General features: G+C 37.3%; 1 protein-coding gene across 4 annotated transcripts in view; it reads right to left on the reverse strand.

The window, feature by feature from the left end:
* The window catches only part of LOC126863492 (uncharacterized), a 49,542-nt gene that overhangs the window by 26,346 nt on the left and 7,996 nt on the right, over nt 1-15,200 (reverse strand). The window contains exon 1 of one of the 4 annotated variants that reach the window (XM_050613728.1): nt 4,374-4,607. The exons of the other annotated variants lie outside the window; for them this stretch is intronic. Within the exon in view, the coding sequence (XP_050469685.1) occupies nt 4,374-4,592 (219 nt within the window). The 5' untranslated portion in view covers nt 4,593-4,607. Of the gene's footprint in view, nt 1-4,373; nt 4,608-15,200 lie in introns of those variants that run through there. 4 annotated transcript variants of the gene reach the window in all.

Genomic DNA, 15,200 nt, shown 5'->3' on the forward strand with positions numbered 1-15,200 from the left:
GTAGAATCACCCCTTTTCCGCTTGTACCACCAGTTACCAACCACCCTGTATTACGCCGAAAATTATACCTTCACACTAACAGATATTGCACCAGGCTTTAAGCCGGACTACGATAAACAGAAAATAATAATAATAGTAATATTTCTTTTATAAATCTAACGTTACAGAATCGAATAACAAACGTTTATTGAGAATTTCTGAAATTTCAAATTCGATACCCAGAATATAATCGTTCGTTGTCGTATCCTATTCCATTTTTTTTTTATTGACTATTCCCACGAATATGATCGTCGAGTGGAACGTAGAAAAAGTATTCGAGGAGAACAAATTTCAACTTCTTATCTTATTATGTCGCTCTAAACTAACATGAAATACACACGCGCCTCTAATACGTCCGAATAGTTCCGTGACCAGCCGTGCATATACACTGTTGCTCGTGATTATTCGTACGACTTGAAAGGTCGTTGGACATCGCTTGAATAATTGAAATTTGAGACACGTAAACACGCACAATTTCTAACCAGCGATACAATCAGAGAACGATATTCTTTGTTCGAAGAAAGGTTCGTATATAGGTTTTAACAGTGGCAACGAACCATTATTTAACTTTTATGGCACGAGCCAAGTATTAAAGCTGCATTGTTCGAATAATTATGGCTGGTAATACAGTGGGACATAAGCATGTAATTTGAAGAGAGAGAGAGAGAATCGGCGGCGCGCCTCAGAATGAAAATACATAGGGAACAGAGAACATCTGTGTGTGTGTGTGTTTCGTAACGAGCCACGCAATCGGATGCAACAATAATAAATTAAATAATTAATAGTAATCAGAGTTTGGATATAGGTAGGTTTATTAATAGTAATAGCAGGGGATAGGCTAATTGATAGTAATAACAATAAGTGTATGACATTCGTGTCGTACATTCGAATTAAAGATTAACAGAATCTTTCTCGCGCAAGGAGTAGTTGGTATGATAATTTTAAAGCACATTTTCTTTAGGAAAAGATACTTTACGCTGTTGAAAAGTCACGTTGTTCGTTATATATAGGGTTGTTACTACCATTTTTCTCGTAAAGTATAAGGAAAAAATATTATCAATGATTCAAAGTGAACTAGATATTCACGAAAATATCTTCTCGACGAATGCAAAAATGCACGTGCATTTTGTGGTTCTATTATCTTTTTTTTAGTGGCAACCTTTTTCTTTTGGTTGGTCATTCTACCTATTGGTTGGCAACTAAATTATTGCGGATTTGTCCATTAGGTGGTATTGACAAAATCCGCAATCACTTAGTTGCCAACCCAAAGCCATCAGTATAACATGGTCGAAGACCGATTAGTTCTAAAAGATGTTCTAACTTTAATTTCATGGAATTCGTCATATCAAAGAAGAAGGAAATATTCTCGAGAATTAGAGTTAAAATCACTTACAACGATGATTGTCAATTGTTTATTTCTACTACCTTTTGCCTCGGATTTCTCTACCATATAATAATTCTTTTTTTTTTTTTAATTATTTGTTGAAATTACAATCAATTCTCGCGTTGAGAATACCATATAATAATAACAAAGATAACTATAATAATAACAAGAATAACACTTTATATCACATCGTCGTTCACATTTTGCGCTATTTACGACGTTCACTGCTCGTGTATGAAAATTTCAAAGATATTGCGAACTTATATACAGGGTGGTTGGTAACTGGTGGTACAAGCGGAAAGGGGGTGATTCTACGCGAGAAAAGAAGTCGAAAATATAGAATAAAAATTTTTTTTTTAATTTTTCCATCGAGACAACGATCTACAGTGAGATCCGTTATAACGAGACGCGATAAAGTGCAGGCGTACCGAGCCAAAATTCAAAGTCGATTTTCTCGAAAACAAAGCCTCGAACGAGAAATTTGTATTCTATATTTTCGACTTCTTTTTTCGCGTAGAATCGCTCCCCTTCCGCTTGTACCACCAGTTACCAACCACCCTGTATAATTCGAGAAACGAGTCTTTTAACTCATCCTGTTACTCTGTCCTCTTCAGGATAAGAATTCAGGACACGGATTCATTCGACTTCAAATCAATTAAATCTAGATCTACGTGCGTGATAAATATTTCTTTTCACTTTCACGCCATTCGTTTCGTCTCTCTCGCTAGTACTACTGAAATTCGTTTTGGTTCACTAACCGACCGTTTTCTTTCCTGGAGTCGGCCAGTACGCGCCACGTGTTTCGTGCTTTCACTCGTTAAGCGATCGCATTTTTCCTTCTTCCTTTTCCTTTATTATTTTTTTTTCTTTCTTTCTCTTTTACTTTTTTACTTGTTATGACGTAAGATGTTTTATGGAAAAAGTTTTCAATCGCGATCGTTCGTTTGCCAATCGAACTACCATAATTATCTATCCATCGAACTATAATCAGATTTATATCAGATTTGTATGGCTTTACAAGAGATTCGAATGCAAATGATATGAAAAAGATATCCAAAGTAAATAAAGTATTCTTTATTATTATCATTTATACTCTTCGTCCATTTCTTTTTGGATTTCAGTAATACCGCTAGTTGCAAAACATCGAGCTTACTTGTGCCAAACTTGTAAATCAAAGTTTACAACCTGAAACCTAAATCCTTAGAACCTAGTTACCCAATCTGTGGCGACATTCTTTCGGTAATACGCAAATTATAGCGCTTGCTATAGTACCTGGTAGGCAAAACAATTTTCCATGTAATTTCAATTCTCTTAATTGTTATTCTCAGAACAATAAAGTTGCAGAAAAATTCGCAGTAAAAGTACAAATAGTAGGACAGAAGATGAAAATAGTAGGACAACCGTATCTGATATGGGACACCGTAATATCTCGACAAGTGTTTTTTTTTTTTTTTTTTTTTTTTTTTTTTTTTTTTTTTTTTTTTTTTTTTTTTTTTTTTTTTTTTTTTTTTTTTTTTTTCTTAATATTTCACATTCACAATTTATCCAATTTGGACATTTGGTAGAATTTTTTAGCTGTTTGATTATCACGTGGGTGGCTACCCCCAGCGGGATACCATTTGTCTCGACAAGTGACTAACAAAATTAACAGGCAACGGCGTAAAACGAAACATCGTGCAAGCCCGAGCTTCGCTCGCAAACCTGTCGTTGTCGTATAAAGCGTATAAAAGTTTTTCGAAGACAAACAGCGAATTCTTTTAACCAAGACAAATTGAGAAATATTACTTTTGCATGATTTATCATCGAATTTTCTCTGCGACTGAGAGATATTTCCTTTTTCACGAATTTGGACTACGTCGATGCATAAGCTTCCTTTTCCTCCTGAAAAGCTCGTTTCTCAGCACTCGCAGTCTTTTCTACGCTCTTCGACCGTATCCCCGAAGACGGGACAGTCAACAGGTATTTAAACCTAACCGAAATATTCCATGCAATGATACCAATACTATAGAGATCAGAATTATAGCGATCTTTATTTAGCTCGTTTCGATTTACTTTTCGATTCGGTACACATTTATCGAATTATGTAGATGCCACGACCTTTCGCCATCTTTCGCGCAACTTGAATATTCGACTCCTTGCAGAACCTGTCGGGTTTCTCGGCGAGAAACTTTTCCATAGGATTTTTTAATCAGCCAAAGACATAAAAATCCGAACGAACTTGTCTAGCAGCATTTAACAAGCGCGTAATATTTCGTTAAAAATGAATGAGCATATTTAAAGACACTTTGAGTGGCATTTTTTAGCCTGATACGTTCGAAGACAATTTGCCTGGTTCAGAAGTAACAAAATTTCTAATTTTATTAAATTCCTTCGAAATCCAAACGAACTTTCCAACCAATCGATATTATATCTAATACATCGATAAGAATACTACTCGAGCGTACGTAAAAACACCTTCATCGCGTTTCGTTTACAGCATTCATTACTTTTTTTACCGTTTCATTTATCGGTAGTCAATACTTTTATGGGATACCGCAGCAAGTACGTAAGAGCGAATTCGTCAATGTTATCTCTTCGCCAACAGTTGCAAGATGAGAGCAAATGGTCGATATATCGAGTGGCAACTAAGTGATTGCGGATTTTCTCATTAGGTGGTAATGACAAAAACCGCAATCACTTAGTTGCCGAACACAACATAATAACATCGAATATCTACGAAAGAATAGAGAAACGAGGATGTTGAACGATTGAAAGTTTCCACGGAGGAAGATTGTTCGGACAGGTGCACGCATATAACCCGATAAACTGTAGCTGCAAATTAGAGCGGCGAACGCATAGTCGAATTAATCCAATTTGCCAGAGTCTGTAACGAGATTTGCACGTGCTGGAGGGACGGGCGATAATATAAACTCGATCGTCGGAAACCGGTCTGAAGGGGATTAAAACTTACGGCCTGCTTCGTCGTGGTCTTCGCAGAGGAATCTCCGGCTGACAAATAATTCCACTTCTTACGAATAAATTCCTTCTTTTCGAAGTTTGTCCGCGGCTCGACGAGCAGCAACCGTTCAAATAATTGCGTCTGGCGTTGAAACGTCGAAGGAGAATGAGACGTTCGGTCGGACGGAAATTGCCGCTCGTTTCTCCTCCGCGGCATTGATAATCCTAGCATAATCTACTGCTTATACGTACGACGTGATTTCGACATCACACGAACCACAAATACCACGCGACACTAGCTAGGTTCTTCGAACTATTGGGTTGGCACCTAAGTGATCGCGGGTTTTGTCATTAGGTGGTAATGACAAATCCCGCGATCGCTTAGTTGCCAACCCAATAGATTTTTATAATTCCATGTTTACGTGAAGTTTCCTATTCACGATATACACGGTGGTTGGTAACTGGTGGTACAAGCGTAATGGGGGTGATTGTACGCGAAAAAAGAAGTTGAAAATATAGAATAAAAATTTTTCGTTCGAGGCTTTGTTTTCGAGAAAATCGACTTTGAATTGTCGCTCGGTACGCGTGCGGTACGTTATAACGGATCTCACTATTTCTACTCGCGACTATATACAGGGTGGTTGGTAACTGGTGGTACAAGCGGAAAGGGGACGATTCTACGCGAAAAAAGAAGTCGAAAATATAGAATACAAATTTTTTTTTTAATTTTTCCATCGAGACAACGATCTACAGTGAGATCCGTTATAACGAGACGCGATAAAGTGCAGGCGTACCGAGCGACAATTCAAAGTCGATTTTCTCGAAAACAAAGCCTCGAACGAAAAATTTGTATTCTATATTTTCGACTTCTTTTTTCGCGTAGAATCACCCCCTTTCCGCTTGTACCATTACCAATGACCCTGTATACGAGCAGAGAAACGAAACTTGTGTAAGCTGAAATTATTTCAGTCGTTGAACGCTGTAAGGAACATACCACGCTCATTGTTTTTTCGACCAATCGCGGGGAGACGCACTCGCGAGGAAAGACGTCAACGTGAGTCTGCAGGACCTTGGCAAGCAAATTAATGGGATTTATGACGGGTACTTAGGCTATTGAGGGTACGTCGTAAGGATGAGCGGGCATCTGGTGTCCGGCTGGCCCGCGGTATATAGCCTGGTCTAGGTAGACGGTCGGCCGACGTAACACTCATGTTTCTTGTTTATTAAACGTTCAGACTTGCAAAAATGTACGAACATCGACAAAGATCTTATGCACTAACAGGCAAAAATAGAGGAAATGTTTTCTAATTAAAAGTCTATGTTTCTTAATTTATAGTACGCATACTTCGTTTCGATACTTTCATTTTGCATACTTTTGCACGAAAGTTTTACACGTTCGATGCACATGTTGCATAGCGAGCGTAAGTTTGTACGTATCCAGCGAACTTTTATTTTGTCTTAACTATTATATCGTTATATTTATATTATATCATATTATTTTGTCTTACTTTGTACCTGTAAATAATTTCTTTAAAACGGTCGAGCAGGAGAACTCGAGAAACTTATATTGGCTTGGCAACTAAGTGACCGCGGGTTCTGTCGTTACTACCTAATGACAAAATCCGCAATCACTTAGTTGCCAATAGAAAAGTTCGAGAAGTTTCAAGGTAAGCGAAGAAGACTCGTACGGCCACTGATTAATAACGAGCATCGAGAGAATGTTATTTTAGAAGATCAAAATGATATTCCCGAAAGAACCTAAACCCACTCTTTGTGCACGTAATACCAGACTTTCTCTGATCCAACTTAACTTTCCAACTTAACTTACACGTTACACAAGAATTACCTAAATAAATGGTCCGCGATTGCGCCACTTTCTCCACTTTGAAAAGAACTTTGCTGCTGATTCGATCGACTATCTAACGTTATTTGTCACCGTAACTTCTACCTAATCTGATCGATGTCACGGGCGAGAAACTTTAGGCTAGTTGGCTGTACGTACAGTCAGACGTACGATTCTTCGTCCATCCTTTAAAGCAGAATAACTTTGTTGGAATTGGACCAAACGATTTTTTGGAGCCAGTTAGAAGGATCAGTTTACCGGACGACGCGTCTGGAAAGAGTTTGGAGAAAATTACGAATCGATGGAAATCGCGATGGACGAAGACCACTTTTTGCGACTTCTTTGTTCGAGCTTGTAACGAAAACTTCAAAAATACGTTTTGAAGATTTATGCTCATCTGCAAGATTATGCACATTTATGCTCATGCTGAAAATATTTCATTGGGATCGGTCAACGCTGTTGCTGATCGTCTACCTAGCCGTTGATTTCAACAAACGATTAAAAATGATGGAAATCGAGGTTCAGCCACGTTTTCCACTTATTTCCACTGGTAGAACAACCTCTGGTCGATTATTTACTCCAGTCCGGACTTTAGCCACGTTCAAGCATAGTTGATAAATCGGCCAACTAGATTTTCTAATTAATTTTCTGACTAAGCGGACGAGCGAAGAAATTGCTTTAGATTGCTATGTTTGCACGAGCAATCGTCTTACGCCTGCTTGAACGTGTTATCAGGTCGCACTCGGTATATCGCGACACGAATCTTCGAAATTTTCCGTGTCATCCTCTGTACAGTTAGCTATGGAACGCTGGTTTAATGTAGGTACGGATAAAAATCCAAAGGAGTGGCCAGCTGAAAGTCCCGCAACGTTAACGGGAGCTTCATCCTTGCGATAACCAAGCAATTAAAAACAAATTTAACTTCGTTCCGTGCGACACAAAGCGAATAGGAGGACAGTCTGGTAATAATTGGTTGTCACAATAACGAATCGTCTAGCCGTTACTAACGAGACGCCACGTTTGTTAATTGTTTCCTCCGTGCATCCGTTCTCCATACTTTTGCTCGTTTTGTCAAACGTTCTGTGCTGTCCCCCCTCCCCACACCAATGTATTTTTATCTGCCACTTGATCACAAGACTCGCAAACACTCTACGATGAAATACTAATTGATCGTGTTGATGATGTTCTCTTTCGTGGGTAGCAATATTTTATACGAGTCACTTAAATGTTAAGGAACCCGACTGCAAATTTTTATCCGCTAATGAATAACGGGAGAAAATTAATTTGTGGCAGTTTGGCCACAAATTGGCCAGGCCAATTAAGATCAAACCAATGTTGTTTGTAAGTGACGAATCAATTAATAAGCTCAGATCAAATAAGGTCAAGTCGATCAATTTACGACTACAAAATCAATTCATCAGCTGAAACAAATCAATTTGCAAGTGGCGAATCGATTAATAAGCTCAAATCGATAAATTTATAGGCGTCGAATCAATTATTATACTCAAATCTATCGATTCAAAAGTACCAAATGGATTAACGAGCTTAAATGAATTAATAAGCTCAAATCAATCAATTTACGACTGCCGAATCAATTAATAAGCTCAAATAAATCAATTTGTAGGTGTTGTATCAATTAATAAGCTCAAATCAATCAATTCACGACCCACAAAACAATTAATAAGCTTAAATAGACCAATCTGTAGGTGTCGTATCAATTAATAAGCTCAAATCAATCAATTCACGACCCACAAAACAATTAAAAAGTTTAAATAGATCAATTTGTAGGTGGCCAATCAATTAACAAGCTCGAATCAATCGATTTATAAGTGTCGAATCAATTATTATACTCAAATCTATCAATTCAAAAGTACCAAATGACTTAACGAGCTCAACCGAATTAATAAGCTCAAATCAATCAATTCACGACCCACAAAACAATTAATAAGCTTAAATAGATCAATTTATAGGTGTCGAATCAATTAAGAAGCTCGAATCAATCAATTTATAGGCGCTGAATCAATTATTATACTCAAATCTATCAATTCAAAAGTACCAAATGGATTAACGAGCTCAAACGAATTAATAAGCTCAAATCAATCAATTCGCGACTCACAAATCAATTAATAAGCTTAAATAGATCAATTTATAGGCGCCGAATCAATTATTATACTCAAATCTATCAATTTAAAAGTACCAAATGGATTAACGAGCTCAAATGAATTAATAAGCTCAAAGCGACTCACAAATCAATTAATAAGCTTAAATAGATCAATTTATAGGCGCCGAATCAATGATTATACTCAAATCTATCAATTCAAAGGTACGAAATGGATTAACGAGCTCAAACGAATTAATAAGCTGCAATCAATCAGTTTACGACTGCCAAATCGATTACTCAACTCAAATCAATCAATCTAGAACTTCCAAATCAATTACTAAGCTCAAATCCATCAATTTGCAAGTTCCAAATCAATTACTGCACTCAAATCGATCAATTGAGAAGTGACAAATCAATTACCATGCTGAAATCGATCAATTCCACGTGCAAAGTCAACGTTTCAGGCAAACCTTTTTTTTTTCTTAGATAGGCTTCGTTTTTTCACACATCTGTCCAAACATACGTACTCCTAATCGTACTCGTAACGTACTCCTAAAATGACGCGATTATACAACAAGTGTATAAATAAATTTGAAGCTTCCATATTGGGAATTTTTGATATATACAGGATGGGTCACGTAATAGTTTCCGGTTGCAATTCCGTTGCCAGTGCAGTCACGAAAAAATATCAAAGAGAAAAGTCGAATGGTTCAAAGAGTACTATGTCCGCACGACCACGCTTCTGTAGGCGTACAATGATGCACGTGCAATCAACTAGTGCATTATTTTTTTAAATGAATATGCATATTTTTTTTTTACATAGGTAGATTCTCCTCTAGTCGATCCACGACGTAAAAAAGTATCGGGAATGCAATGGTAAAAAAAATTATTAGTTGTCGAAATATTAAAAAAAAGATAAATACAGCTTTTTAAAGGAAGATGCTTAAATTAAAAAAAAAAAACGCTCGTGGGATTTTCGTAACTATCGTCTTTGATCTGTCCGCTCATGACAAAAACGTCTATGTATTTATTCGTTATTTAAAAAACAAGATTTGTTTAGATCCTTTAAATTCTATTGGAAAATTAAAACAGTGGATAATACTGATTAACCCGGTTACGAGAACAATTGTATAGCGCTGTTTGAGATGTTTACGATATAACGGAGAAGCTTTTGAGCATCTTCTTCAATAAGGACATATCTTTTGAAATATCTCGACGATTAATAATTTTTTTGCCACCGTATATCTTTTATACCCCCATATCTTTTTGCGTATAATGACGGCAGGAATCTATCTACGTGTAAAAAAAAATATGCATTTGCATTTAAGAGAAATGATACAATCGTCCATCTCATATGCACCACATTATACTTCTTAAAAAATCACGCTCCTACGGACGTCCTACGTACTCTTCGAAGCGTTCGTCTTTCTCCTTTGACACTCTTTTGTAACTGCTCTGGTAACGGAGTCATAACCTCAAACTATCGGTCCATACATCGACCTAACACCGTCGGAAGAATGTCGTTAAAAATACAAAATTATCGCGAGAAATATATAGAAACAGCAGTCGATCATCCGGACTAGGTTTAACCTAACCCAATAATAGGATTAACCTAACCTGACTTAGCACGACGATTTACGTAACTGTGCACGCACAGATACAAATCCATTTGCAAATAAAAACAATGTCTCTGAACGATGTCCAATCGAATCAATACGCGTTTCCTCTTCTCGTTACAAAGTTTGACGATCCTTTGGATTTAACCTAACCCAACAATACGGTTAACCTAACCTGACTTAGCACGACGATTGATGTAAATGTGCATACACAGATACAAATCCATTTGCAAATAAAAACACTGTCTCTGAACGATGTCCAATCGAATCAATACGCGTTTCCTCTTCTCGTTACAAAGTTTGACGATCTTTTAGATTTAACCTAACCCAACAATACGGTTAACCTAACCTGACTTAGCACGACGATTGATGTAACTGCATATACAGATATAAATCCATTTGCAAATAAAAACAATGTCTCTGAACGATGTCTAATCGAATCAATACGCGTTTCCTCTTCTCGTTACAAAGTTTGACGATCCTTTAGATTTAACCTAACCCACCAATACGGTTAACCTAACCTGACTTAGCACGACGATTGATGTAAATGTGCATACACAGATACAAGTACATCTGCAAATAAAACCAATGTCTCTGAACGATGTCTAATCGAATCAATACGCGTTTCCTCTTCTCGTTACAAAGTTTGACGATCCTTTAGATTTAACCTAACCCAACAATACGGTTAACCTAACCTGACTTAGCACGATGATTGATGTAACTGCATATACAGATATAAATCCATTTGCAAATAAAAACAATGTCTCTGAACGATGTCTAATCGAATCAATACGCGTTTCCTCTTCTCGTTACAAAGTTTGACGATCTTTTAGATTTAACCTAACCCAACAATACGGTTAACCTAACCTGACTTAGCACGACGATTGATGTAACTGCATATACAGATATAAATCCATTTGCAAATAAAACCAATGTCTCTGAACGATGTCTAATCGAATCAATACGCGTCTCCTCTTCTCGTTACAAAGTTTGGCGATCGATCCTTTACAAGAAACAAATGACAAGAATACCGATACAAAGATAGAAAGTAGTAAGGTCTTCTTGGAAACGTAAAGGTGACTTTTAGACATCGATCTGAACAACACCGGTGCTAACAATATTAAAAGAAACTATTATTGGTGTATCATTGACTATCGGCTGCGACTATAAATAGAATATGTTCATCCGTTAATGTCATGTGGCTTTCTATTACAAACGATCGATGGATCTATGAAAGAGGAAGAGTTCGCGAAAATCGCTCCAACATCTGGCAAGACTCAACACCGGAGAGAAACGCATAAAAGCCTAAAGCAAAAGTATATAATTTGCCGCGTCTCGACACACACGGTTCTTGCTATAGTCGTGTCTCTATAATAACTCGTAATGTATATGTTTCTGAAAGCGAAAGCTTCTAATGCAAAACGGCCGGTCACGCTTGCGTTCGTGCAAAACCGGTGAGAAAGCAAGGACTCGCTTTCCTCGCTGTTTATTAAAGCGCCACACTATGCTCGATAAATCCTGATTTTTGCAGCTTGGTCAAATAATTAATCCTATCCACGCCTATCCAAGCCGATCTAAGTGAAACAGCAGATTCGAAAGAGAAAACCTATAGAAAACGATCGTTCTCCAACGCTACAATTATTATCGTCTTTCGACCAGTTAATTGCGTCGGACAAAAACTTTATCTCGCCGTGTTTCATTCGTCGCCATTTGTATCTGTTTATCCACTCAACCTAACCTAACAATAGGGTTAACCTAATCTGACTTAGCACGACGATTTACGTAACTGTGCATACACAGATGCATGGTCCTAAGCCCATGAGAAATGTCTAAAACTAAATTCCGCGGCTAACTGGTTAATATTGGGTTGGCAACTAAGCGATTGCGGATTTTATCGATAGCATCTATTGACAAAATCCGCAATCACTTAGTTGCCAACCCAATAGGTGTAATGTTATGGATGTGTGATGATAATATATACAGGGTGCGACAGAAAATTAGAACAAAATATGGAGTAAACTTTTGTCGGTGAAGGTTCAGTTTTCGAGAAAATCGACCTTGAAAATTTATCAAGTATATTGAAACGTGGCTGTATATGTATATACAGGGTGGTTGGTAACTGGTGGTACAATCGGAAAGGGGGTGATTCTACGCGAAAAGGGAAGTTGAAAATATAAAATAAAATTTTTTTTTAATTTTTCCATCGAGACAACGATCTACAGTGAGATCCGTTATAACGAGACGCGATAAAGTGCAGGCGTACCGAGCCAAAATTCAAAGTCGATTTTCTCGAAAACGAAGCCTCGAACGAAAAATTTTTATTCTACATTTTCGACTTCTTTTTTCGCGTAGAATCATCCCCTTTCCGCTTGTACCACCAGTTACCAATCACCCTGTATATAGAATAGCAGACGACAGAACAACGAAAGGACAAGCGATGGAACAGAGGTACAATTTTACAAAATAGAATTGTAACTGACAAAAGCAGCGATGTAATCGAAAAAAGCTGCACGACTGTTACCGATATAGTACGAAATATTTCGCGCAGGGATCGATTCAAGGAACATCGCGAAGTAGCTTTCTCGAAAAAATTAACTTTCGACATTTTCGTCCACTTGGAAAAGAATAACATTCGATGAATTCAACCGTATGAAATGAAGTTCACGCGTTACATATTGTTAGACGTCCTAGAAAGAATAATTAATGAAATGTCGATCATTTTCATTTGTCTTTCGTTGCAGTGTGCAGAGCGAGCTAGGTGAAGTTGTCAACCCCCAAGGGTAAATTTGTACAAAAGCCAAACAGTACTTTACTACTACTACTACTACTATTACTCTACGATACTGCGTTGTCCAATCGAAATCTTTGTTTGTCCACTCTTCAAAAAAAAAAAAAAAAAAAAATATAGGATCACCAAATGAAAGTTGAAAAAAGTTTCACATCGATGCCCTATGAACTTCTCCGTTGACTTTTAAATGCCATACGACCGCCCACGATTTAACCAGGTTTGTCTACGAAAAATTTTCGTTCTGCTACTCTGCAAATAAAAATTGTCAACTCTTTCATTAATTTTCATCTGACGATAACTCTTTCTCGAGGAGAGGACGAACGAAAATTCGTAAAAACCTGGACAAATCTCAACCCACTTAAAAATCAAAGAGAAGCTTCATAGGCCAACACCGAGGTGAAATATTTTTCATTTTCGTTTGGTGATCACTTTTTCTCTTTTTAAAGACAGACGAAGGAAGATGTTAATTCGCCAAATGTGGTCAAATTTTTGTTTGGTTTGTTTTTAACAACCAATACACCTTTCTGTCTTTAAAATCTTTAATTCTCGTCTTATGGAGACATTTCGAACGTTATAATCGTCGTTGTTTGATCATTTCGCAGTTGCACTTTCCATTAAATGGAAAATCACCAGCGATGCCCATTACTCCTTCTTTCCCACCCTTTACCCTTCAGTTTCAAACTTCCTTTTGTCTGTAGTCGGCTATTTGACGCCGAAAGCGTTGCGACCGCATCGAGCGTACAAGGTTCTGCATCGAAAGTAGCTTGTGTCAGCAATAACGTTCGAGGCAATCACGATCTATTTTTGCCATGTTCGAAATGATCGGCTACACGTGAAAATCACGCACGCGTCACGGCCACCTGCGACTTTATCGTCGATTAAAGCGAATTCGTAAACCCTCGTTTCCTTTCTTTATTGGAAACTGGATCAAGCACAACTTATCTCGCTGATCGATTTCACAAGTTAAAGCGCCAACGACCCATAAGAAGACGACTATACCGTGAACGTTTATGCATGGCAAGTTTATTTATTTGTAGGAAATTCTGAAAGTGCAAAATCGTAGTCGATGCGTGTATAATGTGAACAGATATGTATGTCAGTTATTTATTAATTATTATTATTATTCTGATATTGTGATTATATATTATACAGGGTGGTTGGTAACTGGTGGTACAAGCGGAAAGGGGGTGATTTTACGCGAAAAAAGAAGTCGAAAATATAGAATAAATATTTTTTTTTTTCATTTTTCCATCGAGACAACGATCTACAGTGAGATCCGTTATAACGAGACGGAATAAAGTGCGCGCGTACCGAGCCAAAATTCAAAGTCGATTTTCTCGAAAACGAAGCCTCGAACGAAAAATTTGTATTCTATATTTCCGACTTCTTTTTTCGCGTAGAATCACCCCCTTTCCGCTTGTACCACCAGTTACCAACCACCCTGTATATTATAATTATGATTATTTATTATTATTATGTTAGTTATTTACCAATGATCTAAAAACTAAACTTGGTTCTTCTTCGTAAATTAAAAAAAATAAATCACGACTAGAACATAGCTAAAGACACGAAACATGAACCTGCAAATAAATACGATGAGAGGAAAATGTCTGGTTTCTCAAATTCTTTGATCGTCTCTGTTCTGTCTCCAGATACTTGCATATGGAAAAATAAGTACCTATAATACGCAGAAAGTGTGTAAAGTATTCAAGGTATTAGGTTGTCCCGAAAGTTTCTCTGGTTTTATAAGAAACAACAGATACAGCACATCTTTTGTTTCGTATCATTCTATCGAACTACGTATGATCGTAATAATATCGGCTTGGCAACTAAGTGATTGCGGATTTTGTCGATACCACCTAATGACAAAATCCGCAATCACTTAGTTGCCATGCCAATAGAAACAGAAGAAAACGCATCGTGCGTAATTCAGTAAAAATAATATAAAACGAAAAGTGTCATGTATCTATCGTTTCTTTATAAAACCAAAGAAACCTTCGCGACAACCTAATACTTTGAATACTTTACACACTTTCTGCGTATTATAGGTACATAATAGAAATATTAGGTATAATACATTAATAGGAAAGGTACATTAATAGAAATATTAAATAGAATTCTCGTAATATTTGAAAGTTGAAACCAATTGCTGTTCCAGTACCTCGTTACTTGTTCCCACAAAAATAATTCTCCCTTAGTCGTATTTATTTACGAAAATACGAGTAACCATCTTCCATCCAATTGTTAATTGCAAAAATTCGCGAAGAAAACGTTCGCGAAACGATAACCAACGCGTAACTTTGGAAACCGTCTGACGACGAGTAGAGACCACGCTCGAGTTAAAATATCGAACGTTACCGGCTCTACAAAGCTGAATTACGTAACGAAACAAGGAAACTGAGAACTTTGGAGCCGACCATACTTCGTCCGACTCGGCGAACGAAACGATTCGCGAACCAACGATCATTGCGAAACAAAGTGGATATCTGTGG

Source organism: Bombus huntii, chromosome 3, assembly GCF_024542735.1.
Source record: "Bombus huntii isolate Logan2020A chromosome 3, iyBomHunt1.1, whole genome shotgun sequence".
Taxonomy (NCBI): Eukaryota; Metazoa; Arthropoda; class Insecta; order Hymenoptera; family Apidae; genus Bombus; species Bombus huntii.